The sequence below is a fragment of the Bombus terrestris genome, chromosome 18 (assembly GCF_910591885.1).
Source record: "Bombus terrestris chromosome 18, iyBomTerr1.2, whole genome shotgun sequence".
NCBI classification, from domain to species: domain Eukaryota; kingdom Metazoa; phylum Arthropoda; class Insecta; order Hymenoptera; family Apidae; genus Bombus; species Bombus terrestris.
The window spans coordinates 4,430,953-4,457,709 of NC_063286.1; the positions used below are offsets into that span (position 1 = coordinate 4,430,953).

The 26,757-nt window shown below is 31.6% G+C and overlaps 8 protein-coding genes and 2 long non-coding RNA genes across 16 annotated transcripts in view; 5 read left to right on the forward strand and 5 right to left on the reverse strand.

The window, feature by feature from the left end:
* LOC100647243 (tyrosine-protein kinase Btk29A) overlaps window positions 1–3,420 on the reverse strand; it is a 328,457-nt gene extending 325,037 nt beyond the window's left edge. Inside the window, exon 1 of one of the 2 annotated variants that reach the window (XM_048414083.1) lies at window positions 3,205–3,420. In XM_048414083.1, the coding sequence (XP_048270040.1) occupies window positions 3,205–3,207 (3 nt within the window). In that variant the 5' untranslated portion in view covers window positions 3,208–3,420. Of the gene's footprint in view, window positions 1–1,224; window positions 1,243–3,204 lie in introns of those variants that run through there. The other variant, XM_048414084.1, reaches the window with a different exon arrangement.
* Window positions 3,421–3,574: 154 nt separating this feature from the next.
* Window positions 3,575–5,024, forward strand: LOC100647482 (mediator of RNA polymerase II transcription subunit 7). Its single transcript, XM_003402104.4, has 3 exons — window positions 3,575–4,413; window positions 4,480–4,632; window positions 4,707–5,024. Exons 1-3 carry the CDS (start codon window positions 4,084–4,086, stop codon window positions 4,905–4,907), a joined length of 684 nt encoding a protein of 227 aa, XP_003402152.1. The 5' UTR covers window positions 3,575–4,083; the 3' UTR covers window positions 4,908–5,024.
* A 311-nt stretch (window positions 5,025–5,335) lies between these two features.
* Window positions 5,336–9,689, reverse strand: LOC100647361 (apoptosis inhibitor 5). Of its 3 annotated transcripts, XM_012318323.3 has the most exons (11): window positions 9,671–9,689; window positions 9,424–9,572; window positions 9,204–9,305; window positions 8,793–8,954; window positions 8,521–8,686; window positions 8,267–8,427; window positions 7,997–8,194; window positions 7,725–7,916; window positions 7,267–7,650; window positions 7,033–7,186; window positions 5,336–6,952 (listed from the first exon to the last, which is right to left on the reverse strand). In XM_012318323.3, exons 3-11 carry the CDS (start codon window positions 9,303–9,305, stop codon window positions 6,864–6,866), a joined length of 1,608 nt encoding a protein of 535 aa, XP_012173713.1. In that variant the 5' UTR covers window positions 9,424–9,572; window positions 9,671–9,689; the 3' UTR covers window positions 5,336–6,863. The 3 variants fall into 3 exon arrangements, with proteins under 3 accessions (XP_012173713.1, XP_020723231.1, XP_012173712.1); XM_020867572.2 differs by lacking the exon at window positions 9,671–9,689 and having other exon boundaries at window positions 9,424–9,596; XM_012318322.3 differs by lacking the exons at window positions 9,424–9,572; window positions 9,671–9,689 and having other exon boundaries at window positions 9,204–9,416.
* A 289-nt stretch (window positions 9,690–9,978) lies between these two features.
* On the forward strand, window positions 9,979–10,709 carry LOC125386871. Its single transcript, XR_007227403.1, has 2 exons — window positions 9,979–10,330; window positions 10,398–10,709. It is a non-coding gene; the product is annotated as an uncharacterized LOC125386871 (long non-coding RNA).
* Window positions 10,710–11,015: 306 nt separating this feature from the next.
* On the reverse strand, window positions 11,016–13,107 carry LOC100648465 (electron transfer flavoprotein subunit alpha, mitochondrial). The gene is made up of 4 exons (XM_003402112.4): window positions 12,847–13,107; window positions 12,172–12,501; window positions 11,617–12,069; window positions 11,016–11,543 (listed from the first exon to the last, which is right to left on the reverse strand). Exons 1-4 carry the CDS (start codon window positions 12,886–12,888, stop codon window positions 11,367–11,369), a joined length of 1,002 nt encoding a protein of 333 aa, XP_003402160.1. The 5' UTR covers window positions 12,889–13,107; the 3' UTR covers window positions 11,016–11,366.
* Window positions 13,108–13,477: 370 nt separating this feature from the next.
* On the forward strand, window positions 13,478–13,984 carry LOC110120071 (60S ribosomal protein L39). Its single transcript, XM_020867573.2, has 3 exons — window positions 13,478–13,557; window positions 13,666–13,769; window positions 13,854–13,984. Exons 1-3 carry the CDS (start codon window positions 13,555–13,557, stop codon window positions 13,900–13,902), a joined length of 156 nt encoding a protein of 51 aa, XP_020723232.1. The 5' UTR covers window positions 13,478–13,554; the 3' UTR covers window positions 13,903–13,984.
* Window positions 13,985–14,038: 54 nt separating this feature from the next.
* LOC100648581 (39S ribosomal protein L22, mitochondrial) lies at window positions 14,039–15,591 on the reverse strand. Of its 2 annotated transcripts, none has more exons than XM_003402114.4 (4): window positions 15,338–15,591; window positions 14,693–14,896; window positions 14,399–14,612; window positions 14,039–14,315 (listed from the first exon to the last, which is right to left on the reverse strand). In XM_003402114.4, the coding sequence occupies exons 2-4, from the start codon at window positions 14,891–14,893 to the stop codon at window positions 14,095–14,097; spliced, it is 636 nt and encodes a 211-aa protein (XP_003402162.1). In that variant the 5' UTR covers window positions 14,894–14,896; window positions 15,338–15,591; the 3' UTR covers window positions 14,039–14,094. The 2 variants fall into 2 exon arrangements, with proteins under 2 accessions (XP_003402162.1, XP_003402161.1); XM_003402113.4 differs by lacking the exon at window positions 15,338–15,591 and adding an exon at window positions 15,071–15,228.
* A 2-nt stretch (window positions 15,592–15,593) lies between these two features.
* On the forward strand, window positions 15,594–20,386 carry LOC100648038 (dnaJ homolog subfamily B member 12). Of its 2 annotated transcripts, none has more exons than XM_012318326.3 (8): window positions 15,594–15,882; window positions 16,270–16,423; window positions 16,532–16,677; window positions 16,793–16,933; window positions 17,169–17,299; window positions 17,403–17,518; window positions 17,717–17,880; window positions 19,525–20,386. In XM_012318326.3, exons 1-8 carry the CDS (start codon window positions 15,750–15,752, stop codon window positions 19,599–19,601), a joined length of 1,062 nt encoding a protein of 353 aa, XP_012173716.1. In that variant the 5' UTR covers window positions 15,594–15,749; the 3' UTR covers window positions 19,602–20,386. The 2 variants fall into 2 exon arrangements, with proteins under 2 accessions (XP_012173716.1, XP_003402156.1); XM_003402108.4 differs by having other exon boundaries at window positions 15,595–15,882; window positions 18,578–20,386.
* On the reverse strand, window positions 20,281–23,152 carry LOC105666705. The gene is made up of 4 exons (XR_001099543.3): window positions 23,032–23,152; window positions 21,723–22,436; window positions 21,053–21,614; window positions 20,281–20,888 (listed from the first exon to the last, which is right to left on the reverse strand). It is a non-coding gene; the product is annotated as an uncharacterized LOC105666705 (long non-coding RNA).
* Window positions 21,346–26,689, forward strand: LOC100648231 (heparan-alpha-glucosaminide N-acetyltransferase). 2 transcript variants are annotated; one of them, XM_048414098.1, is made up of 12 exons: window positions 21,346–21,434; window positions 22,228–22,356; window positions 23,527–23,660; window positions 23,757–23,872; window positions 24,155–24,320; window positions 24,409–24,613; window positions 24,853–25,020; window positions 25,136–25,257; window positions 25,326–25,486; window positions 25,725–25,899; window positions 25,974–26,086; window positions 26,424–26,689. In XM_048414098.1, the coding sequence occupies exons 2-12, from the start codon at window positions 22,234–22,236 to the stop codon at window positions 26,603–26,605; spliced, it is 1,665 nt and encodes a 554-aa protein (XP_048270055.1). In that variant the 5' UTR covers window positions 21,346–21,434; window positions 22,228–22,233; the 3' UTR covers window positions 26,606–26,689. The 2 variants fall into 2 exon arrangements, with proteins under 2 accessions (XP_048270055.1, XP_012173714.1); XM_012318324.3 differs by lacking the exon at window positions 21,346–21,434 and adding an exon at window positions 21,496–21,631.
* Window positions 26,690–26,757: the final 68 nt, after the last annotated feature.

The window sequence follows — 26,757 nt, forward strand, 5'->3', positions numbered from 1 at the left end:
AAAAATATGTAAAATATTTCAAATACATATATCAGGTAATATTGGCTTGGCAACTAAGTGGTTGCGGATTTTGTCATTAGGTGGTATTGACAAAACCTGCAATCACTTAGTTGCCAACCTAACCCTTTGAATTGTTCCATGAAAACAGAATGGAATATATGGTGAAGTAAATAGCGATTAATGAATGAATCGAAATGATCAATTAGGCAATTTTCATAGGCAGGTGGCGAACATTTTTGAATATTATTTTACTCGAAGCGTGATTTTGTGCAATAAAGTGGTATAGACTCGTCGTGGGTAACTGCATCGTTAATGCCACTTACGAGTTACTTTAGTCTAATAGAAACACTTAATTCTTCGTTTCTATGAAACAACGTTGCAACGTTCCGTAGAAACTTCAAGTTTCTAGCAGTTAACTTGGTCGAAGATCAATTAGGCGAGTCGCGCGATGAACTTTCAATTATCCGAATAGTTTGAATTGCAGCCTGAATACTTTTTATTCCCAGAAAATTCCATCGAACGTAGCTTAAACATAATTCAAGGTAGATACGAACAAATAACATCAACTAGGTTAGCAACTAAGTGATTGCGGATTTTGTCAATACCAGCTAATGGCAAAATCCGCAATCGCTTAGTTGCCAATGCAATACAAAACCAAGTGGTTATATTTGGAGTACACCAAGTTAAAAAAAAAAAGAAAAGAAGATAAGATTACCATATCAGAGAGTAAAAATAGAATTATGATATCAATTGCATAAAGAAAAGATTATATTACACACGTGATAACACGTTTTATATTTATCACAGACGAGTCAGTGATATGTTTGAAACACAAAAATAACGTAAAACTGAGAAAGAATGTTCAAACCCTGGTGAGCCAAATATAAAGGTTTTAGGGATCCTGAACCTCCATTAAAGCCAGGGTGACTCGACCACGAAGAATTTCCATTCAAAATAGAGAGCCAGAGAGACAGGCTGAAACCTTCGGCTGCGTTCTCACGAGACAAGCCTAGACCATTTTCGGTGCTGTAAAAGAACTAATGAACCAAACAACTTTCCACAGGTTGAATCATTTTAATCCCGCGAAAAGTTATATAGAGCAACCCATTTCGTTCTATCAAATAAATGAATAAATTTGTTCTTATTCTTCTTTGAAGTATTTGTTCCATTTTCCTTGCTTAAAATACAACAATAATAAAACAATGCCGTTAAATTCATTCGTACCATTTGATCTACGAGATGAAACAATAAAAAGTCCTTTGTCCGTATATCATCGATTCACTTTTTCAAAACGTATCCATTTACAAATGAAAATATACGAAGGTATATTTGTGTCGCGTTTATACCGACAATCACGATTGATTTTCATTGGAAGTTCACAGAGAAAACGCGAAATCTGTTTGGCGTAAAACTACGAGGCAGTCTAAATAAATAGCGTAAACAGTGGCTAACGCGCGCCATCGACAATTCGAAGCGAGAACGCGTGTCAACTCACACGCATTCGTCGATCGCGAGCGCGCACGCGCACAAATGCAATTCACGTGTTTTACGTCTGCGTCAAACTGTTTGTCCCGAACTTCTGCAAAAGACTAAGATTTATCTAGAATTTTCCTAGTAACTTAATAGTCTCTCTTTAATTTTAGATAGATATTTTAAAGAGGCACAAAATGAGGTTGAATGTATTTTAATATTTATCCTCATAAAAATTATCTTATTAAGCTAATTAGAAAAAAAAAAAACATATATCATATATATTACAACATCGCTTATTCTCAACTTTAGTTAAGACGAAACCTTCTATATCACTGTTGACAATTAATCGAAATTTATAAAAGGAAGTAAAATGGATAGAAAAAAAAAATACAATTTTGTATACATGAAAATATACATATTTATCACATAGTGCATAGAACTGGTTACGATTCGACAAAGTACCAACATGAACCGAACGCTTGACACGAAGCACTCAAACGAACCTCGGTGACCGCCTACTTCCACTGAAGTTCTTTTGTAACTCATGTCTCTGAAATTTTAAGGCGCCGCCTAAACCGCGACATCCTTTGAATTTCCGTTTCGTGCTTTCCGCGCTTCTTGGAAATGAGAAAGGAATGAGACACCGCGATACGTTGGACAAAACCGCAGAATAACTGTCTCTTTCGTTAAACGGAGGAAATTGAATTACTAAAAGTTTATTTTGGTATAATTAACCGCCACAATTACTTATTAAATACTTGTGGAGGGTTTTTTTACATGGAAAAATTATAATTTTCTTATTATATAAAGTGGAGGAGAATTTTAAATTATGTTACTATACAAAGATATTAAATAAAATCATTCGAAGAATTATTTACACAAACATCTGCGTATTAATTAATAACAGATTTACAAAATAAAAATATTCTAATAGATAAAATTATAAGGAAATAAATATAATGACAAGTAAAAGCATTGTATTGACAATATTGACGAAAAGAAACAAAAAGAAATAAAATAGATTAGATGAAAAAATATAACCTAATACTGTATATAACAACATTACCTGTATATATGTATATATGTATATATAAATTTGCAAGCAATACAATATATCTATTTATAAAATTGTTTATAAATACAATCAATTTCGGCCATTTTGGCTTTTCGCTCTTACTCCGTTTTACAGTAAACTGCTTTTGAAACAATAATTTAAAGCGAGTAATCTAAATAAAAAGCGTGTATTTTTTAAGTAAATTATTCGTCATGCTAACTTTTTATTAGAAATTTTTAAGTCAACACACGCTTCACTTTTTGTAGAAAATCAATAAGAATGAACTTTAACATATATGTAAAGAACTTTAGAATGTATAAAATTTGAAGCCAGGGTGATCAAAATCCATCACAATTTTTAGCTATCGAACTGATGCTAGTTTTATGGGCCACCCTGTATACAAACCATGCACGAATTCTGAATCAAATTCTATTCTTTGTTTTGACCGTGGTTTAGAATTTTTCGAAAAAATTATACCACCTTACAAGCATTTAATTACACGAGGGCAATCACAGAGGCATTCTTTCGAAATTGCCAAAAATAACAGAACAGTGAGATCAACGACAACGCGATAGTTTGTGGTTATCCTGACACTCGGCTATATGAATATTTCTATGTGAAAGTTCAATCGAAATAGTATTGATACGCACGAAATTCATATGAGAAAATCAACTTACCATGCACTAGGGTACTGCTACCACCTCGCAATTTCAATGCTTGTCAGAAACATGACCGGTGCCTAAACAAAGAATTCACGTGGAACGAACGCATACACACACCGACAATCTGTCAAACGAAGATGTTGGAAATTCACGAGATAGCAGGAAATACCTCACTACGTTAGTAAAGCATTTATCTGAAATATCGCGCCGCCGCGAGAATGATTTACCAAATGGAAAACAAACAATATTCACAGATCGGCTCTTTCGTTTTGCTAGTTAAACAACGAAAATCCCCAAACTGGGTTCGACGTCCTGCTGGCATTAACGTATTAACTGGCCAACAGAGAATACCTGTTGACTCATTTTAAAAAAACAAGATGGCGGATTCGAAGGCTACGTTACATGTTGTTTTGTTTTAGTTGTACGATATTTAGCTCTTGTTAATTCGTGGTGAAAAGTCCGTGTAGCGTGCATAGAAATATTCTAATTGATCGTATGTTTACAAAAAAAGAAGTATCGATCGAGAAATTCGTTGAAAACATTGTGAAATAGTATTGATGTAACCTAACGTATAATATCACTATATCAAGTGTGAAGCTAGAGTCTGTCGTTCGACTTTGTAATATACAAACATTGATTTTGCAATATTACTATAAACTATTATTTTCTATTATTACAAATATTAAATAAGCAGAATATGAATTGTGTGAAAAAAAAGTGATAACTACGCGCGAAATTACGGACCTGCGCAGTAACTTAGACGTTCCGATCAGTTTGTCAACAGTGTTTCTTTTAGTTAAACCTAACCTATTGTGGATTTTTTGAAAGACTCCCATCTTAAGTGCAATTGCTTTTTATTTTTTTCATTAAGAATACCAATATCGAACGTGAAAAATGGCAGCACCAGAAGCGATACAAGTTAGTTCGCTGCCCCTACCTCCAGTGCAATATATTAATTTGTACACAGACGAAAATGTTCGTCGAGGCAGAGCACCACGACCACCACCGCCGATACACGATACTTATTCGATGTTTGGAAATGTATTTAACGCAGACGATACAATCATTAGACCACTCGAAGCTCAAGGAATTAAAAGGTTATATCCTCAGCATTTCGACCGGCGACGAGAGTTGAAAAAATTGAATCACTCATTGCTTGTTAACTTCTTGGATTTGATAGATCTGCTCGTACAATGTCCTGACAGCCCAAGGCGTGCTGAGAAGGTAAATACTTAATGTAATGACTTAGCATATAATGCAAATACTCACTGTTTCTTTTATTGTTTTTAGGTGGAAGATCTCAGTTTACTATTTATTCACATTCATCACTTGTTAAATGAATTTAGACCACATCAAGCAAGGGAAACGCTAAGAGTAATGATGGAATTGCAACGCAGACAACGTATAGAAACAGCACTTAGGTTTCAGAAACATTTAGAAAAAGTATGGCTCTCAAATTTTAATCTTTTGTACATTTAACAATACAATGTTTAGTTAAAATTCCCATATTTCCTTAGGTTCAAGAAATTTTACAACATGCATTGCAAATGTTACCAGATACTTCAGAATTGGATTCTAAATTAGCAATAAATACAGATGCTATGGAATCTGTTGATAATTTAGGTTCTGAACAACAAACTCCAGATCCATGTAGTCCAAGTGATCGCATTATGTGCAAGACAATAGATGATATGATTTCAACAAATGGACTGTATTAAATGAACTTCTTTTCTTATAAGATGCTGTAAAAAGTATTGCAATTATATTTGTAAGATACATTGTAAGAATAACTATTCTACAAATATAGTTTATTTATTAAACGACAAGAAACAATACATATACATTGCATATAAAAAAACACATTGCAGTTTAAATATCTTTTATTTCTTTAATAATGAAATAAATGTACTGAAGTGAAATTTACATATTTAAAATTATAATAAACAGAAATAATAGTTTTAGAATATTACAATATATTAATACATGAGCAAATTTGATATAATTATATAATTAACAAGTCACAAAACATTTGTATTAAATATTAATTCAAACATGTATAAATATTCAATAACTGTAAATTTTTTACAATCTTTTTAATTAGCCATATATAGTGACATTCGAAATTGGGCATAAAAAATACAACATATATTATGCAATAGTATTATTTATTAAATTAAATGATAATATATTCATGAATTATTATTATTACTAGTATTACACAAGTTTTATTCAATGGTGGATAGGAAAAGGATACAATATGTTTTGAAACTCACCTTACAAAACAGCTACCATCAATATATAGATAAAAGACAATATACAACCCTATCTTGGTTCCTGAAAAAAGTACATTATAATCATTTCTTATGAGCCTCCACCTTGAACTTACTGGACAACCTGTAATCAAAACTTGATTATTTTTGTTCTGCTTTCCCATCCTCAGTCATCAATCAATGTACACCATCTGCAAGATAAAATGTATATAATACATTACACCTTCAGTCATGTAATCAAAGAAACTTTTTGACTTGAAAAATCACTTGTTTCATTTATATTATTTAGTAAACGATTTTATAATGTTATGCTGATCTTTATATCATTTTGATATGTCTTCTTGTACTCAAATTAGACATTTTAATAGGAGATTCATCCATTCAGTTAAAAAAATATGTAAACACTTAATAATAATACAAACATAGAATTAGTAAATGAAGCACATAAATCAATAAATATAACTAATTTCGAATCTAACAAAAGAACAGCTGTTTTTAAGTTTCTTTGATTTCATTATTCTCTCAGAATTAGATACTCTGTCATTGTCCCTCCGATTGTTCTGGTCTGCACTTCCTGTTGACAAAAAAAGTGAGATATGATCAAGAGAGAAAGGACTAGGAAGAACTAGGAGATAGGGGAATACATTTTGATACTATTTTAACATTCAAAATTGTTATGGCAGAGAAATATTGTCTGTTTTTTGCAAATACGTGTAACACAAGTGTCCTAGCACAAGCCAATCATTGTACAGTATGAATTTGTAAATATTCTGTATCAAATAGATGTAATTTTTTGTTTGTGACATCTGATGTTTCTTCAAATACTTCAAATGATTCATGTATTGTGTTGCCACATCATTTTTTCTTCGGTATTTTGTGTATATTGTATTGCCTATCAAGGTACCTGGTTTAAAATTTTTGTAATAAACACTTCTTCAAGTTCATGATATCAAGTTTCTCCACTTCTTTCTCCATAGTTGTTCACTTTTGTAAACCCAGGTTTCTTCAAATTGTATTTTCCAGTTATTTAATAATGAATATAAAAAAAGGTTCTCATAACACCATTAGTACAGTATTACACAGCAATGTTCTCTTCTTTAAATGTCAATATTTCATTATTGACATTATCACTATGTTTAGTAAACAATCAATTCTTACAATTTTGTATTTGAAACTTGTATGTGTACTTAAAGCTTTCACGAAAAACACTTTCTTTACACTAAGATTTATAGGATAAAAAAATTGTATTTCTCTCCCTTTGTCACTTCTCTTAAATTCACTTTCAGTAAATAATCACTTTTACGTCCTTCATCTTAATATGTACATTTTACAGAACTGGTTTAGTCTTTTATATTATTGGAGCTTTTACTATTTCATTTTTCAACAATTCCAGTAATTAAATAATTAATAAAAATTTTTTCTCCATGTTCCACGACCTCTTGGTCTATAACCACCTCGACCACCTGACCTATTTCCTCTAAATCTACCTCGACCTGTAACAAAAGATATAAAGATAGATTTTTATTTTATTTCTAAATATTATTTTATGAAATAAAAATGCTTCTTCAATTACCATAATTTGATGATATGTTTGAGCTGTATTTTCCACTAGGAGGAGTATATAATTCCCTTTTACTTTTATCTTCTTTACTTCGTTTATTTGCATTACTATCATTTCCAAACGTAATGGGTGTATGTCTTTTTTGAGCAGATGAATGCTTTTCATTCTAAAATAAGATACAAAAAATGTATTATAGTATTCAAAATACCACATTTCTAAAAGAATTATAACTGCTTTAATACGTACCTTCTTATCATTAGCTGTTGTTTTCCATGAAAGATGTATAATACTTTTAAAACTAGGTGGCGAATGAAACAGATCTTTAATTAAACTATTGATATTATTTGTCGTTTTTAAAGCAACAACTTTTAATTGATTTTCCTCTGACTTCAACTCTTCTTCTGATTTGCCGCTAATTGCCTCGCGTAATTTTTTTATATAACCTTGAATGCCACGTGCAAAATACTGTAATCTTAATCTAAATTCCTTAAGCTGTTCTGGATCTTTCATTAAAAATTCCGGGGTTTGTTTACACAGTTTATGAAAAGTATACATAAGGCACTCAACATGACTGAATTGTAATTTTGGTACTTCAGTTATTTCTGTGACTGGAGGTAATGGCATATATGTCTATAAATATTGAAACAGTATTAATACTTTTGATATAAAATAAATTTGTGCTCCTAAATAACGTTATTACTTACAATAAGAGTATTATAAAGTTGCTGTACTTTTTCTTCTGGTTTATCAATTGTTCCACAAAATACAGCTAATTCAGCAAGAAGCTTTAATAATTCCAATTGTACATCTCTTCCATTGGGTGAAGTAATTAAAGAAAGATGTGGTAAAACTTGTACACAAATGTAAGAAACGAATCGTGAAGAATCTATTTGAGACTGTAAGAAATAGATTACATTACATAAATTTTCATTAACAATCATAAAATGATATATAAATATAGTTAAAGTATGCTTACACTAAAGAATGGAAGTGCGTGTTTAATACATTGTACAAGTCTGTTCCATTGTTCAACATTAGTATGCTTGAATGGTTCTGACAATTCAGCTTGTTCAACTGTAATATCTACTAATTCTTGTTGTCCACTAATTGTTGAACCTAATCTAGTCCACGCAAGTACTTCCATAATGCTATGAAATTCATCAGCAGTAACATCCTATGGAAAAGGAAGTGCTATTTAAACAGTGATTAAAGAAAAAATTCTATTGTTATGATAAAAAGATTATACCTGTAACACTTTCTTGCATTCTGAAATTAAAAGATCTTCTGGTTCTTTAGTAATAATGTCATGACCTATTGCTTTTAATTTTGTTGCTAGAAACTTAATACAACGTTCCCGTGTTCCATCATCCCCATTGATGATTTGACTAAAAAATCCACTTATTGTTCCTTAAGAACAGAATATATTAAATACAATTAATATCTCATTACAATATCATTACATTGTAATGTATCTATAACAAACAATAATATACTCCATACCTCTTGGGTCAGTTTTCATAAGGGACATAACACTATTATGAACAACAGCCAATTCAGAAGGATCTTGAGCTTGAAGTAATTGAGCTAAAATATCAGCAATTCTAGCTGTATGTTCTTTATTATCCTTACATAATGCAGGTAAATCTTTAATTGCTTGTTTTCTTATCTGAAAATATTAATATATCAAATCATCAAATTTCCATTGTATGGAGACTTTAATACAAATATATATGTATTCGCATATGTGGTCAAATGATATAAATACTACATACAGCCATATCTTCATCTTCACATAGATCTAAATGAGCATCTATAGCCTGATCAGCTAATTTTGGAAAATATTTAAAAAACCTTGCAATGAATTGCGATGCTAATCGTTTTTCTTTCGGTGATCCTTTCACTGCTGTCAGAATTTCTAAATACTCTTTCTCATGCTGAAACATACAAACAAAACGTTTAGATTTATAATATTTGCCGCTTTCTGTGCTTAATTATTTATGTACAGTATTGACTCATTTTTATTATAAAAACATTGTTAAATTAACTTGAGGCTTACGAAATTATACATATTTGCATGTTTTAAATGGAATAGAAAGTTTTATTTATGCTTGCAAATACATAAAATTGTAAATGTTAGAATTAAGTAAACGTGGTTATTAAATATAACCAAGCTCGTCAATTACCTCAGCCAATTTATCTTTGGCATCAGCCAAAATGCCAAAATTTTTGTACAATTTTTCGATACTGTCCATACTCATGATAAACTTATTATCGAATTTCCACATCTATAGACACAAAACACATAAATACGATTATATACTTAAAAATCGGTAATCTAGCCGGCCATACACGCCAATGCACCACGCCAAGAAATGACAAAGATGGCAGCGATTCCACACATACCCAGATATACGCACGTATAACAGAAGTAAATACGAAAAAGCAGAGAGGAAATGAGAATGTTCACGCCCGTAGTCCTAGTTGTTTTACAGTACAGATGCTGAACCATGCGAACAAATACTGAAGGTGGTACACGTTAGCATAAAAAGAACCTATTGAGATCCACTTTATAAAAATTTATTTAATTCTATGGTCCTACGAAAAATCGTAAGACTTAAGAAAAATATCTACTTTTCTATCCCAGACCAACCTGAATAAATGGGGCTTCTCGGATAAATCAGAATGCGTTTATATAAATAACCTTGAAATTCGTTTACAGTATCGTGTTTCATGACATTTTAGTTAGAAAAATATCACATATTGATGAAAGTGTCATAAAAAAGGGCTAAAGATTTATTATTGCATTGTGAATAATATTGCTTCCCACTATCTGCATAGTTGGTAGTAGATTTTTAATAAAAAAAACTATGTAATTGTTTTATTATAAATCTTAAGATATTAACAGAATGCAAAAATGTCCCTACCATAAGTATATTTTAATTGAAAAAATGGCAGAATTTCGTCCCCAGACACAATTCTTTCTCAGCTATTATTATTGTATATATAATTTTTTTATAATACAAGAAATATTTGATAATTGTACAAAAGTCGGAACGCGAATGTTGCAATACTGGAGGTGTAGAAACAATTCTATTTTTCGAAACTGAGATTTTACATGTCGAATGTAGGGAAGGACAATGTGAATGAAAGAGAAAGAGGAACTGAGAATCGAAGCGATCAATAAATATTAAAAGGCTGCGATAAGCTGAGACCTGCAATTCAAAAATCAAACTTTCTTATTTTTTATAAACACGATGTATTTTGGTGCATATTTCTATACTCATTTTAATCGGAAACATCTCACAAACACGTTTGTAAAAGTTTAATTTTAAAAAAGTTAAAATTGAAAGAAGTTTCACTTTTAAATTAATACCTAGATACGTTGTCTCGTGGATATCTGACATTGAATCATGTTACACTACTCGAGGGTCAACAGGCTGTCGAACTTTTCGTCAAGGGAACTTTCTCTCCGTCGTGGAGATGACGAGTGTGCAACGAAGACTACTTTTTAGTTGTTAAATAGCTTTTTGGAAAAACTAATAAGCATTTGGGCATAACAATTTTTCATATTATTTATTTACGGCTCAACGAATTAATTGATCCATTATCGTTTGAAAGAAAATATTCTCTTTTCTTGTCCGAAAAGAATATAATAAACAATTAATCTCTCTCTTCTAGGCAACTAGTTACAACTAGTTCAATTATTGCGCGATTTGGTACTCTTATACTTGCTTATCCCGGATAGAAAAGTAGATATCAATTTTCCCGCAGAACCGTACAATTCAATAGGTTTTTGTAGCATAGAACTTGTCTATGCTAGCGTGCCACCAAACAGACTCCTAATTTTATAGGATCTTGTATATGCTAGCGTGACTACCTTTAGCACTTGGCGTATGGTGCAGCAGCTAGCTCGGGAACAACCAGAACCATAGCGTATACAGTCTCATTTCCTCACTGGAAAGCTTATTATGGCGCTAAAGTCGAAAACTCAATAATAAATATTATCGAAATTATTGCTTTAATTAGATATTTCTCCATAAATTTGGAGAAATTTCATCTTTTCATGTATGCTTTGGATACATATTAGTTTGTCACAAAATCCATAAAAATACTTTATAGTATCATATTATATACTTCAAATAGGAGAGCCTAAAATGTTGTTGATTTATATAAACGAAAAAATAATACAATTTTAATCTTAGATTATTAATATACAGTTAAAATAAATAGTTATAAATTTAATATTTATAAAAAATTATATTTTTAATAAATGTTTTGCACAAATATATTTTTGTATATATGTGTATATGTGTATAAAAAATGTACTTATAAAATATTGTTAAAATTTACAATTTTTCTGTAAGTTCAGGAACAGCCTTGAATAAATCAGCAACTAAGCCATAATCAGCTACTTGGAAGATTGGTGCTTCTGGATCTTTGTTAATTGCCACAATCGTTTTTGAATCTTTCATACCAGCTAAATGCTGAATTGCTCCAGAGATACCAACAGCAATATATAGATTCTAAAAGATATGAATTGAAACGTAAATAATTTTTTAGCGGTTATAATAGACTATAACTAGAAGCCAAACTTACTGGAGCAACAATTTTTCCTGTCTGTCCCACTTGCAAATCATTAGGCACATAACCAGCATCAACAGCAGCACGGGAAGCGCCAACTGCAGCATTAAGTTTATCTGCCAAACTATATAATAATTTAAAGTTTTCGCCAGACTTCATTCCTCTTCCTCCAGATACAACGATTTTTGCAGATGTCAATTCTGGTCTATCAGATTTAGACAACTCCTGTTTAATGAATTCTGCCAATTGTGATTTGTAGTCACCAGCTAGGGCAGGTTCACACTTGGCACTGCCTCCTTCCAAAGGTATTGCTTCGAATGCAGTGCCTCTCACTGAAACTATCTTTATATTATCTTTGCACTTTAAAGTTTGAATTGCATTTCCTGCATAAATTGTACGGGTGAATGTATCTGCTGCTTTAATACCAATAATATCACTTATTGGAGACACATCTAATTTAGCTGCAACCTTAAAAAATGAAAGTTATATACAAACCATGAAAAATACTTTTTATCTATAATAATATATATTTAAAGGTACATAAAACGGACTTTCTAATTAGATGCTTACTCTTGGTAATAGTGCTTTACCAAATGCAGTAGCACCAGTTAAAATATGGGTAAATTTATGCTCATTTTGAGTAGCAAGGATAAGAGGCGTTAGTGCTTCTGGAAGAAATCCTTTAAAAGCGTCGCTCTCTGCCACCAAAACTTTGGATACACCATTAGCTTTACTGACACTTTGTGCAACTGCATCACATTTGGTACCAGCAACTAAGACTGTTATATCACCACCAATTTTTTTTGCTGCACTTAATGTATTACAAGTAATAGGGGCTAGAGATTCATTATTATGTTCTGCAATAACTAATGTGGATTCATAACGTGCCAATAATCCATACTAAAATAATAAATAAGTTCCTTAAATATTAATTCTTTTTGAAACAAGTAATTTATAATATCATTTTAAATACCTCATTTGCTTTTATTTTTAAATTAATATAATTTTATTTTACAAAAATATGCGATTTCATATAAAATTAATATGTTTTTATTATTCTTTATAAGTAAAAATGTTTTATACAATAGAAAAAGATTCGATATATATTATAAGTATAATAAAAATTAGTTTTATTTCCTATTAATCCAAATCACTTATAAGTGACTTATAATCGCTTATAATCGATCAATTGGTTGGTCATTGAAACAACCGAACATCAAGGAAATATAAGTTTCTAATACTCACTTTGTTCCCAGTTCGAAACGATCTAAAACAAGTGGCGAACATATTTGACAAGTAAATTTTTAAACAATTTCTTTTAACAATATGTTAACTAAATCGTGAAAACTAATTTGTATCAATAAAGTCCAAAGTTCCAGAGAGGAATAACAATAAAACACATAATAAAAAGATATACAAACTGTGACGTAATAATGTTTTGAAATAACTCAATTAAATATTTAAACTAAACTGAATAAGTTAAATTTGATACTCCATTTATTAAAATTAAAATTGTTATATAGAAATATATGTTATTAAATATACTTTATAAATATATCATGAAGAAAATGTAAATATATTTTAAGTTAATATCTATATTAAACTTTATAGATAAGAAGGCAAATGTGTCTTTTTCAAGCGTTAAAACGAACATTGTTATTTTGAAAACTCGCAAATTTTTTAACTATAAGGAAATAATATTATATTCCAAAACATCTATTAGTACTTTATTTTTTTATGTAATATTTGCTCTTTTTTAATATTAGATATTTACTCTTCATATTATATTATTTTTATTTTTTATCTGTTTTTAATGTACCATAAAGATCCTATATCTAGTATTTATTTTATTATTTTTGGTAACATTTATATATAGTGACATTTGTCTGGTAGAAACCTTGTTCAGGAACGCAGGAAATTCTCGACCATTCCATTGATTGTGGTTTGAGCAAGATGGTAAGGTTTAGGTTATCCAACAATTCTTTTCACATCCTATTAATTATATGTAAATAACTGTTAGAAAATTTTATTTAAGACATACATAAACTACATGTTCTGTTTCAGTCGGCTCACAAAACATTTATTATCAAGCGGAAGCTTGCCAAAAAGTTGAAGCAAAACAGGCCGATTCCACAATGGGTCAGAATGCGTACTGGCAACACTATCCGGTAAAAATTATTAAAATATATATATTTTAGTATTTTCCTCCTTAATCATTGTACTATTTATTATTATTATTATTCATTTTATAGGTACAACGCTAAACGGCGTCACTGGAGAAGAACTAAGTTAAAGTTGTAAAATGAATTTGATATGTATTTGCCTTTTTATTGCTACATACATTTATCTTATTCTTAAATAAACTCTAACTTTAACATGTAAATTTGTATTTGGAAATAATAAACCCTAATCTAAACTTCAATTAAAGCACATAATGTCAGAAAAAAGGATGATGTATAATTATTTATTTACATATAACTATAGATGTGTACATTATAGTGAATTATATATTTTGCGGGTACGCATTTGTTCCATCCATTCTTCCAACAATTCTTCGCCTGTTTTAGGTGCTGGTTGATAATAATGTTTTGGTGGTTTCCCTTCTTCTAAACGTACAAAGTAATGACAATATCTGTAATGTACTATTCCTATCCTTCCTTTAGCATGACGTCGCATGCCTTTTATTATAAGAGCCTTTGTTGCAAAAGATTCGGCTGAAAAATACAATGAAAATCTATAATACTGTAATACTAAATATATTAAAAACATTTTATGATTTCTTTCTCAATATACTTACCAACCCATAAGTTACTTTTGAATTCAATATTATGTTCCTCTACAGCCATACGTTGTGCCTCTAAGATAACTTCTTTTGCTATGACTGCACCTTTCTTCTTCAAAAAGCTTAATTGTTTAATAGCTTCATCTACGCTCATACCTCTTACAAAACAAGCAATATACCACATATTTAATGGACTATATTTAATGAATTTTTTCACATGACAGACATACTGTAAAATATAAAAATATAGTGAATAATTATATTTTAATTAATGAAATAGAATTATTTTACAATATAAAATAAACTTACACCTGGTCTTTTCTCTTCACCTGGTTTTTGTGGAGGAAAAATAATTTTATTATATTTAAGGAATCCTCTATTTGATTCTTCTTCTTTATCTTTATGCCAATTGTATGATCTTTGTTGTATATTAGATAAACAATTGGAGTTCTCTGCATTAAATATTTTGTTTGATATAAATCGTTGTACACATTGCCTTATACCTAGCATTTTCTGTAAATGTGAAAATGTATATAAAATTAAGAACTAATTATTAAAGAATATTCATTTACTTCTAATATAAATTCACATTTTGAAGAATTCAAAATATATTAAAAGATAACCTTGCAGTTAAAATGCATCATAAATAAATATCATCTAATAAATAAAGGACATGATTACGATTACCTAAAATAATTTATAAATGTTTGGCAATTATACGAATAATAATATTAAATTAATGCTTGACTATATAACATTAGTTTATAATACACAAATGGTTTCAGATATGACAGAGAAAATACATTGATTCTAAAGAAACTAGAGATGCCACTTTGGCAGTAATATTTTAATCTAACATATACGATCAGGGTATATTTTTTGACAAATTCTTATTGTAAATAAAAAGAATTATTTATGATAAAATAAAGTTTTGAATTATATAAAAACAATTACTTCGTATAATTTGCAAGAAATAATATTATGTCTTAGAAAATTATTCAATACGCTTTTATTTATTTCTTTATGTAGGTCGCTTTATGTTATTGTTAACAGAACTTTTTTAATTATACAAATTTCAGTTAATCGATGGCAAACATTCTAATTGGTTGGTTTTAGAGTTAAATTATTCAGATCCGTGAATATAAACAATAATTATTATATTATAAGTAGCGCCTTAGCGTGAAATGTGTCGTCACTTATACCAGTATATGTAGGAGTGGTAGTGGAATGCTCTACTTCATAGCGTGTTCATGACGCAACTTATTAAATTGCTATGGCGGAGAATTAGTGTATGATTAAATTTATTTACTATTCTGCTCCGTCATTGTGTTTAAGGTAAAGTTTAATTTGGCCTTTAAGAAAAATCATGGATAGCAATAAAGATGAGGCTGAGCGGTGTATGGAACTCGCAGAACGATATCTACGGGAGAAAAGATATGAAGAGGCGGAAAAATTTGTACGTAAAGCACAGAAACTTTACCCAACAAAAAAAGCAGAAGGTAAGGTGGGAAGGTAAGCTGACCCACGTCAGCTTCTATAAAATAGCTTAATCAATTCTTAGTTGTCCTTTACTTTATTTACATCCAACCACTAAATTATTGACACTATTGACACTATATAACATTTTGTAAGAGATCCCTATTGCATTTTTGGTTTCAAAGATTAAGTCAGTTTTTTAAAAGATTATTTTAATGTTTATACTGAATTCTTTAAGAAATATGGTTTCTATAGTTGCATAAAAATAAAACTTTTTATTCACCATGAATCGTGTGTCTCTGAATATTGATCAAGAGCGAAATATAGTATGAGTAAGCAGAAAATTAAGAGTTTAAGTGAAATTTGTATAACTATATAGTATTTTCTTGTAATTAATAATACATTCACAGATGTATTGGCAAAAGTGACAATGATGTCAAAACAAAATCAACAAAAGTCTGAATCTGAACCTACAGTTAGGAAACGTCAAACTGCACCTAAGGAAACTACACATACTCAAGCTTCTAATGATTATACAAAGGAACAGCTTGAACATATTAAAAGGTATTTGTGTCGAATAGAGTTTTAAAATCATCTTAATAAAAATTTTGAGATATAATAATAAGATTTGTTATTTTATCATTAATATTGGTGTAATTCATTTATTTGTAGAATCAAGAAATGCAAAGATTATTATGAAATTTTGGGTGTAAGCAAAGATGCAACTGATAGTGATATTAAGAAGGCATATAAAAAGTTGGCACTTCAATTACATCCAGACAAAAATAAAGCACCAGGTGCTGCTGAAGCATTTAAAGGTAAATTAAAAAGGATAATAAAAGTATATTTGAGACAGATTTATTATGAGATATAATATTATTTATTGATATATACTATTTATTGTGACATATGTATAATTTATATTGTGTTTAGCCATTGGAAATGCTGTCGCTATACTCACTGATGTGGAAAAAAGAAAGCAGTATGACATGTATGGCCCTGAGGAGGAAAGAATGCAAAGTGCTCAAGCTCACCAAAATCCTTCACATTACAATTATACAAGGGGATTTGAAGGTACATATAATATCTTTTGTCCAATATTTATTTTTTTATCATAATTATCTATCATAAATTTATTAGGATACATTTATCACCATTTATTATTAAAATTATTATTAATAAATTTGTAACAGAGATTGTAATAAGCTTTAAGCCTCACTATGATAAACAAAGAACAATAATAATAATAATAGTAATAATTTATCAATATTTATTAAAACATATGTACTGATTAAATAATTTTTTCTAGCTGATATAACAGCAGATGAATTGTTCAGTATGTTCTTTGGAGGTGGGTTCCCACAGCAAGAATTTTATATGAGACGCTCTGGAAGGTGGGCGAGACAACAAGAAGCACAAGCTCAACATGTTCATTCTCAGGTATGAAGGAAAAATATAGTAATTTAATATATTTAAAATATAGTAATTACAATTTCTTTTCCAATCAAATCACGCTTTTTTAAATAAATATTATGATTTCTAGCAAGCAAATGGATATACCACATTCCTTCAATTGTTGCCTGTGCTGTTATTAATATTGTTAACTATGATGAGCAGTTTCTTTATATCAGATCCTGTATATAGCTTACATTCTAACGCGTAAGTGTATTCATAATTCGCGACAAATACATTTATGACAAATAATGACGAATAAATTAGTTTAAATTGATAATTTTATGGAATGTTTCAATTTTATTATTTACGCTTTATTTTTTGGCTTCTATCTCTGGTATATCTTAAAGAGAACGATTGACTTGTATGAATGCAATTATATGCCAATTTTAAATTTGTGCACAGAAAATATTCTGTATTGAGAACAACTCAAGGATTAAGGGTGCCCTACTATGTGAAAGAAAACTTTCATACTGAATATCAAGGCAGTTTACGTAGGCTAGAAATTTCTGTTGAAGAAGAGTACCTGCATAATTTGAGACATGCCTGTTTTAGAGAGAAAAATTATAGTAAGTATTTTACTCAATTGATTATTAAATGTCTCAGTATAGCAAACTACGTGTAGTTCTTAGAAATAATAGTCTGTCACACAAGAGTATGCCGACGATATCTCTACAAATATTAATTTGTTTGTGATAAATTTAGTATGGATCAAAAGTACAACTATTTTGTTTTTATTTAATAATGGATCCAATTTCCTCCATTATCGATTATTGTCTGACATCGTTTCGGTATGCTTTCTATTAATTTTTTGGCGTACGGGACTGGTAGTGAACTTCATGTTCTTCGAATGCGGGCCATTGAGATTCTTATCTTTAATATGCGTTCTCCCTTTAATTTATTTTTCATAGACGACTACATATTTTCTATAGGACTTGCACTAGATGACTGTGGTGGCCATCCCAGCATAATGGAAACAAAAAGATAGCTTCAAAACGTATCGCATACGCAGTACTTATTTTTCGGATATATATGTTGTATTTCTATTCATTGTCATAAAAGGTACTAAGACCAAGACATTATAAGCCCCTGCGTATTCCAGAAGACTGTATAAGTTTAGATTATTACACTTTTACCCATATTAGGTATCAGTTTTCGTAGATATCACCGGTATACTTTTGTGTGACAGACTGTAAAAAGAGACTTAACATAATAGTCAAAGGATATGTCTTTATACTTTGGATATATCGTTTCTTTAATCTTTAGGGGAAACGATGATGTGGAAAGCAAGAAACTTTGGAGATCAAGAATTATTTTCCAAAGCTAGAAATATCGAAATGCCCTCGTGTAAGAGGGTACAAAATTTGCAAGGCGCATAGCGGCGCTACGTTTTTGAATAGAATTTTGTTGTAGATAGGTGTATATTGTATTTACACGTGTGTAGTTACTATTTGATGAAATGAAGAATATCAACTATAATGCCTGTGCGCAATAATTCTATATATTCGCATCAAAATTTATAAATGATATTCTTCTTGACCCGTCATGAAATTTTACATAGGCCATTTAAGCTGTTTGCTCCAACTTAAATTATAAATTGATTTTAATAGCATGTATGAGGAATTCCAACATACAATATTAATATCATATTTAATTTAGTTAATCTAACATATTTCTTAAATTCTTTAGACTGAACAGTGCAATTTTATAATATAATCTAATATATTCAATATATTGATTAATTTATATGTATTGTCAGTCAGAATTATCTATGTATCGTCGCTATGACACGCAGAGGAACAGCTGGGTGGCATAGTTAGTGGCAAACATTAATTTTGAAGATTTAAAAGTATTTCCAATTATTTATAAACATCGATTAATATTTGGCTGTTAATAATTTATTCAAAATCCTGTTGTACTATTTATTGGGTATAATAATAGATCATCACTTTTGGCTGTTAATAATTTATTTAAAATCTTGCTGTACTATTTATTGGGTATAATAATAGATGTTAGTATGTGATGATTTTGACGATTTTGATAAATATATTATTGCAGTAATAAAATTGCTTGTACACGAAAAGGATCTAGATAATAAAGGTAGAAAGCTCGTTAAATTATGTGGAAACGAAAAAATATAAATTATATAATGTACACTAAGGTCATTAACGTTAGGAAGAAATGAATAAAATTATTGCATGCATTTGTTTTAGGCAAGGAAAAACTGGGAAAAAGAAAAACAAACATTGAGAAAACACCCCTTGTATGGCCTAGGTCATATCTCTGGTAATAGCGAAATTTGTGCGAACCACCTTTTTCTTTTGTATAAAATCCAATCCTATTCACAGTATTACATAATGTCGACGATTATTATTATTAATATAAAGAATTATTAATATTAAAAATTCCACAGACACAATATTATACTAGTTACATTCCTTCTGTTACTATGAAAAATACACGGCACATTGCAAGCAAACAAAAAACTTAGTGTTTGTGACGTATATCTATTCGTATATTATCTTTCTCTTATAAAATGAATATAGTTCAAGCTAAAGAGAGGAAAGCATTAACTATGCATGAATTTATTGTCACATATGGCGAATTGTAATAAATAATCTTGATGGAGTCGCAGTCATCGAACCATACACATCATCGCGCCATAAATATTTATATGGATGTAAATCTGAAGAAAAAGGAATTTCGAACAAGCTAAACAAGTGGCCACATATGTCTGCTGTTGTTTATAAAATGTAATGTACATGGATAACACGAAATAGATGACCAATATACCCATCTTAAGGAAAAGGTTTGTTTGTATGATGTTGAAAGTTTTTCGATACTAATTATTATCTTTGTAATTGATTAAAAAATGACTACATTTATGAAGTTATGGATTTTGAAATGTTTATGCTAGCCGATCTACCGAACTGCACATATCAAATTTGTTTTATAATTTGCTCAGCTCGTACGTATTTAATGGCACTTATTTATTTGAATCATTACATGATGTTATATATATATATATGTCAAAGTATTTTAATTAGCTTCGAAATAAAGGAACTTGAAAATTAAGATCTTTTCCATTTATGCACGTCATGTTTTCCATTAGTTTGGGAGTACCAACCTAATTAAACCTAACCAACCTTTTTAAATTAGACGATCATTGGAATAATCTACAAAAATTCGTTATGCATCGAATATTAGGTGCATGTTCCATGTTATATCTCATCCGCGATTGTATTATTATTGACATATCTATCAATTAATCAATTAAATTTATCAGCAATTGTGATAACACGAATAAATACTTTTACCTATACTTCAAATAATATTCCTGATAATAGTATAGGGATTAAATGACCTCAATGATTTCATTCAATATAAGTTCATCGCATGCTAAGGCTTTATCGATTTTCATACGTTTCAAGTCCCTTTTATCGAGTTCTCCAATTCAGGTCAATGTGTGTGTCGATTTCCACCTGTCCGAGGTTGCCTATCTCCGCTTGTATGATTCCACAATGATGTTGCCTCACGTTTCATTATACATTTTTTCATTCGATCCCGTTAAACTCAGCTGAAAAAAGCAGAAGCCAGGAAGAGAAAATTTCCTTTGCGTGTTAATCGATTTTATTATGTCTTCTCGCGCCAAATTATTTCAATTTCAATCGAACCGTATTAGAAAGTACTAAAAACCGCTACTCAATTGCACCGATCATAGAATTTCATAAAATATCTTACAAGAAGTTCCGTTACATGGAACATCTGTTACGAACGAGAATTACATCGATCTCGCAGACCATAAGGCGCTGAACGATGATCGGTAAGCACGTTCCAAAGCCCGTCGGATAAAAAGTCTGGTTCAAGGCGGCCGATACTGTATGCAGGAGATCGCGATGGCTCGGTTAGTGGCCAGGTAAAATTCCTGCTGAATGCCAGGTGAAATGTCAGTCGATGCACCCACGTGATTCGTGACGACTCGAGACGGCTGTCTGTTCGCCAGCACACGGCGCGATATTAAAAAGCTGTCGCACCACTCTCGTTCCAACTCGCGCCGATTAAACACAATACTTGATCGTGGAAACATTTGCTGACCGAACGTCGATATACGTACGCATATGTGGTAATATACCGTTAGAGCTGATTATTATGGCGAATTATCCAACTAACTTGTTATATACCTTGTATTAATTATTTTGCGTTGAGAAGCACCGATTGTTCTTTGCTTTTTGTCCCGTGATCACTGCTCGACATTTTTCCTTCTTGAGGTCCTAGTATTTATAATACGCATCTACTTGTGAGTCTGAAGAACAATACCAGGTAACTTATCTATTAATTTCGCATTTTTCTCTCTTTCTTTAAACGGACTATATTTATGAATGTATTTAAACGTACTCTAGAAATTACTTACTCGATAGCGTGTCGGTTATTTCATAACAATGCAATATTAGGCGAAAGACAGCGGTGAACTTCATCCACTAAAAGTTCTTTATCCATAGAATATCGATTCTTCATAGATTAAATTTCTGCTATATCGATGATTTTAAAGTAACAATCTTATGTGCATAAATATCAAATTATAGTTCGGAAATATTTCTTCGACTCGTCAAGAAATTAATCGAGAAATTCGAATTTCAATTTTTTTCAAATTCAAATATTTTCTTCTTGTGTTGCGTAAAAACATTTTTATTTCATCTAGATACTTTATTATCATACCATAAATGGCAGAAGAACTCATGGTAAAAATTCGGTTTTTAGCGTTCCACTTTCCCGGTCACCGTATATGGAACGTGTTGTAAACATTTCTCTCAAATTAAGGATGCGTGTTAAATCTAGTCAACAGTCGTGATTCCTCGCGCGACTTTCGAAGCGTGCACCGCGAGTTCTTCCTTATCCAGCGTTTATTCTCGGTTCAGCGTGACATGGACACAATGGACGAGTGGATTTGTGACCAAGACACTCTTGCATACGACGAGGCTTGTATCAACTTACGCACAGAAGATTCGAACGCCTGGCTCTACCTGCTTTCCGCGGATTGCGCGCTGGTGAGTCACGCAAGGACACGCTCTTTTTATGTTTTTTCGTGCTTTGCATACTTTTGCCTGGTTCTGTGCAATACCGTTTCCTACGAATATTCCAAGAACGGGTTCAAATGTTGATCGGAGTCACAGGTAACCATGACTATTGGTTAAATTTGAAGTTAAAAAGCTTTTTTTAGAACAATTAGACTGCACATGTTTATACATTTATAAATTTAAATACGTGAACACATGGAAAACATCTATAGTAAATTAATCATCATAATATTTACAGAGTGAAAAATATCGGTATTGGGGTTCTACTTTTCTAATTGCGCTCAACAAAATATGAATTTGCATAAAAATCCACCGTTTAGTAATATATTTTTTACGATACAGACGAAGAAGTTAACCTTTAACGCTTCGATTTTCAATTGCGAATATTAACCGGCAACTCCAACGTATTCTCATCATATTTCGACTTGCAAGTTTTTAACACTTTACCGGCCGATAGCCTATTAATCTGCTTTTTGTCGCCGACGCTTACCGACTGATAGCCTATTAATCGGCTTTTTGTCGCCGACAATCTTTCTCGTTATTTGAGCAGTAATTTGTTATTTAGTACTAAGGTACCTTGATCAGTTGCGTCAGTTGCGTTGCTTTGTAAGCTTCCACAGTTTTATACCAATTTGAAAAACTTACCGTTCGCGATGAACGAAAAGAATGGTATTGGAGAGTCTAAACCGAAACAAAGCCGGCGCCAGGGAGAATCTGCGCCCGAGTTTCCAGTCGGACGTGCGTATACTGTTGAACCGCTAGCGGTCAGTAAAGTGTTAACTGTCAGATTTTAAAGAGTTAGAGCGCCGCACATCGGCGGTGCTTGAGATGCACATTTGAGCATTGAGGGTTAGTATTCTTTTTTCTTTCATTCTTCGAATCCTTTTTCATTTTCGATTTATTACATCGTAATGTTACACGAGTGAAATAATTTATTGGTGTGATACTTGCGGTATACAGGATGAATTAATAAATGCAGTTAATTCGATAACCTTTTAGTGTTCGAAATTAATGTTTTGAAATTAATCTTAATCTCTAATTAACCTTTTAATGTTTTGAAATTAATCAACTTCTTTAATCAAGACCTATATTTTTCTCTATAAAAATGTAGTCATACCGGAGAGAATAATCTCGTTACAGTGCCCATATACTAGGATCAAGCAGATCGTAGTAAATTGGACCTCCAGCGTGACGATCGATACTATTCGATCCACGAGCTTGAGAGTATTGGATGCCGACGACCCGAACGAATTTATATCCGCTAAAAATACCAGGTACATTTGATTGACCGAAAGAAGTATCACGATTCAACGTGTTTTAAAATTAACGCCGTCCAGTTTTATACGATTTACATCTTTTTCGCATTTCAGTGACGTGATCTGTGAGCTGACCCCGAACCTGGGACAGTTCGGTGTGTACGAACTTTCTATAGTAAATCGAAGCTGCGATATAAAGGTTCTGAACGCGCCAACTTATCCATATACAGGTAAGGCTCCCTGCATCAAATAGAATTTCTAACCAAAGTTGAAAAATAACCAATAATTGTTACACGTATAAATCTATGTTTAGTCGTTATCCAGATCTTATTTATTTGTATCGAAATATCAGATTCGTTCGGTGATCATAAATATTTACCGAATGCTTATAGATAACGGTCGTGTTACGTCTGATTTAATTTATTAAGATGTACGATAGCGGCTTGATTGTAAAAGAGATTACAGCAAAGTAGAGTTCAACGATCCTGTTGATAGAAGTGTGATTTTTTCAGAGCTTCTTGTTATTTTTGGAGTGTTGTTACTCGTTCTATTTGGTCTGTCTGGCTTGAAATCACTGTGGCACGTATACAGGAAAAAATGTATGCAGAGTCAGGCGGATGATGGCGCCATGAAGCAACCCGCGAAACGTCGAGTGAAGGCGATTGACACGGTGCGAGGGTAAATGTTTCTATTATATTTATTTCTCTTTTAATAAAATCCCTCTCTATAAAATATTACGGTATTTAAGAAAAGTTTAACGTTACAGGGCCAGTACGTTGTTGATGATATTCGTGAACGATGGATCGGGCGGTTATAGGACTCTTGGTCATGCGACTTGGAATGGATTACTTCCGGGAGATTTGTTATTCCCTTGCTTTATATGGATCATGGGCGTGTGTATCCCCATAGCGATGTCCAGTCAGATGAAGCGCATGACACTGAAACACCAGATATTATATGGAATCGTCAAAGTAATTGATAACAATTTCACAGATCATAAATATGAAATTTAATTTGCATTGAAACAGCTGCAGAGGAAAGTATATATAATTTGCATTTGGACAGTTATAGAGATAAACTGGTTGAATGTAATTTGCATTCAAACAGTTGTAATAGGAAATATAGAATTTATGCAAATTAGAATTTTTACTTTGTATTTCAATCTTAATTTATTTATATTTATTTATATTTTACTTTTTTTATATGGCAGAGGAGCATACTTTTATTTCTAATCGGGTTGTCTCTGAATACGGTGAGCACAGGTGGCCAGCTTGAAACTATTCGCATATTCGGTGTTCTGCAACGATTCGGTATAACTTATTTGGTTGTCGCTCTGTTATATTTCCTTTTAATGTCGAGGAGACCAAGCAAGATACAAGTAAGTGTATACATACATAAAATTTTCTGTATGTATCTCCCTGTAAAAGTATCAGATATTTTTGTATACCTTCTCGGAAACATCGATTTACAAAATACTTTATTTTCATTCATAGTCTCCAATGTTACGAGAAGTGCAAGATTTTCTTCTACTTCTTCCTCAATGGTGCGTGATGCTCGTGATTGTGGTGGTTCATTGCGCCATAACATTCTGCTTGAACGTTCCAGGATGTCCCACGTATGTACGTATGATTTAATGAATGAAAATTGTGTCTTTACGAAAGCATCAAAAGCGATTATTCTTAGTGGATATCTCGGCCCCGGTGGTCTTCACGACGACGCGAAATACTTCGACTGTGTGGGCGGTGCAGCAGGCTACATTGATAGAATGATACTTAAAGAAGCTCATTTGCACTATTCAGCTACGGTTTATAAATCTGGACCGTACGATCCTGAAGGAATTCTGGGTACACTGACTTCCATTAAAGTACTGTGAAAATGTATTCGGCGGACTTTCAATTGTTATCTTAACTTTTCTTTATTTAATTTATTTAAATTTATTAGGAAGAATTTTTAACTTTTTTCCAATTTTACTTTTCAGAGAGATAAAATTCACAGTTCCATAATAACCTACTTCACGTGGAAATGAATATTATTCATTCGACATTTCTAAGTAATTATTTTCAAAATGCTATGTTTATCAAGGTACCCTCACAACGGCGTTCCAAGTATTTCTTGGCCTACACGCTGGCATAATCATGATGACTTACAAAGACTGGAAAGAACGTGTAATCAGATGGTTAGCATGGGCTGCGTTCTTCGGTTGCGTAGGATGCGTTCTTCATTTTACCAACGTAATTCCTGTCAACAAGAAATTATGGTATGTTTCCAAAAAAGGACAACGTCGTATCAATTACATTATAAAACCGTATTTATTTGCTATTATGTATGCAGGTCACTGTCATTCGTATTCGTAACCACGTCTTTTTCCTTGGCTTTCCTTTCTGCTTGCTACTTGCTCGTAGATGTCGTCAAGGTGTGGAACGGTGGACCTTTTCGTATTCCTGGTATGACTTTCACGAGATTACACAACCACTAAACAGGTTTCGCGCCAAATCGATTTAAGACCTGTTTGGAGAATTAATGCTACTGAAAAAACGTAGTTTTTTAAACCATTATCGTCTTCGATACACTTTTCAAAGCAGTTAGTGTCTTACTAGCCAGCAGATATCAAATAGCTATTTTTCTAATTAACGATTCAAATGTACTATAACTTATATATAAATTTGTAACAACGGCAATAAAAGTTTTATTATTATTAATTCAGGTTGGCGCGCAACCTGTTCACTGTTTCGACACTCTTTTGCAACAAATGTAAAAACGATTATATTCGATTATCCGTAGGTATGAATGGTTTACTGCTGTACGTTGGCCACATGGTGTGCTATCAAAATTTCCCTTTCCACTGGAGCATCGGTAGCATGGAGAGTCGAGCACTGCGTTTGTGCGAGGCCATTTGGGGCACTGGATTATGGGCAATTATTGCATACGTTATGCATGCAAAACGCAATTACATCAGCCTCTGATAATATACGTTCAGCAATCTTCTACATGTATAACAGAAATTTTGTACACAATGCTTAAAAAAAAGATCAAAGGTTGCTACCCCATTTATTTATTTTTATTGAAGGAAAGATGATGGAAAGTTGTTACAAAAGGCAGCGAGGGGTAGACTGAT

Excerpts from the sequence above, each read along its gene's own strand:
- LOC100648038 (XM_003402108.4), top strand. The coding sequence starts at position 15,750 with ATGGATAGCAATAAAGATGAGGCTGAGCGGTGTATGGAACTCGCAGAA. Across the intron at positions 16,678-16,792 it reads TGCTGCTGAAGCATTTAAAG|CCATTGGAAATGCTGTCGCT; the intron begins GTAAATTAAAAA and ends TATTGTGTTTAG. Across the intron at positions 17,519-17,716 it reads TATAGCTTACATTCTAACGC|AAAATATTCTGTATTGAGAA; the intron begins GTAAGTGTATTC and ends ATTTGTGCACAG.
- LOC100648581 (XM_003402114.4), bottom strand. The coding sequence starts at position 14,893 with ATGCTAGGTATAAGGCAATGTGTACAACGATTTATATCAAACAAAATA. Across the intron at positions 14,613-14,692 it reads GTGAAGAGAAAAGACCAGGT|TATGTCTGTCATGTGAAAAA; the intron begins GTAAGTTTATTT and ends TATATTTTACAG. Across the intron at positions 14,316-14,398 it reads CAAAAGTAACTTATGGGTTG|CCGAATCTTTTGCAACAAAG; the intron begins GTAAGTATATTG and ends TGTATTTTTCAG.
- LOC110120071 (XM_020867573.2), top strand. Across the intron at positions 13,770-13,853 it reads CGTACTGGCAACACTATCCG|GTACAACGCTAAACGGCGTC; the intron begins GTAAAAATTATT and ends TTCATTTTATAG.
- LOC100648465 (XM_003402112.4), bottom strand. The coding sequence starts at position 12,888 with ATGTTCGCCACTTGTTTTAGATCGTTTCGAACTGGGAACAAA. Across the intron at positions 12,070-12,171 it reads GTAAAGCACTATTACCAAGA|GTTGCAGCTAAATTAGATGT; the intron begins GTAAGCATCTAA and ends TCATTTTTTAAG. Across the intron at positions 11,544-11,616 it reads CAGGAAAAATTGTTGCTCCA|AATCTATATATTGCTGTTGG; the intron begins GTAAGTTTGGCT and ends CATATCTTTTAG.
- LOC100647361 (XM_012318323.3), bottom strand. The coding sequence starts at position 9,305 with ATGTGGAAATTCGATAATAAGTTTATCATGAGTATGGACAGTATCGAA. Across the intron at positions 7,917-7,996 it reads ACGCACTTCCATTCTTTAGT|TCTCAAATAGATTCTTCACG; the intron begins GTAAGCATACTT and ends TATTTCTTACAG. Across the intron at positions 6,953-7,032 it reads AAACATATCATCAAATTATG|GTCGAGGTAGATTTAGAGGA; the intron begins GTAATTGAAGAA and ends CTTTTGTTACAG.
- LOC100647482 (XM_003402104.4), top strand. The coding sequence starts at position 4,084 with ATGGCAGCACCAGAAGCGATACAAGTTAGTTCGCTGCCCCTACCTCCA. Across the intron at positions 4,414-4,479 it reads GCCCAAGGCGTGCTGAGAAG|GTGGAAGATCTCAGTTTACT; the intron begins GTAAATACTTAA and ends TATTGTTTTTAG. Across the intron at positions 4,633-4,706 it reads TTCAGAAACATTTAGAAAAA|GTTCAAGAAATTTTACAACA; the intron begins GTATGGCTCTCA and ends ATATTTCCTTAG.
- LOC100648231 (XM_048414098.1), top strand. The coding sequence starts at position 22,234 with ATGGACACAATGGACGAGTGGATTTGTGACCAAGACACTCTTGCATAC. Across the intron at positions 24,614-24,852 it reads TATTATATGGAATCGTCAAA|AGGAGCATACTTTTATTTCT; the intron begins GTAATTGATAAC and ends TTTATATGGCAG. Across the intron at positions 25,900-25,973 it reads CCTGTCAACAAGAAATTATG|GTCACTGTCATTCGTATTCG; the intron begins GTATGTTTCCAA and ends TTATGTATGCAG.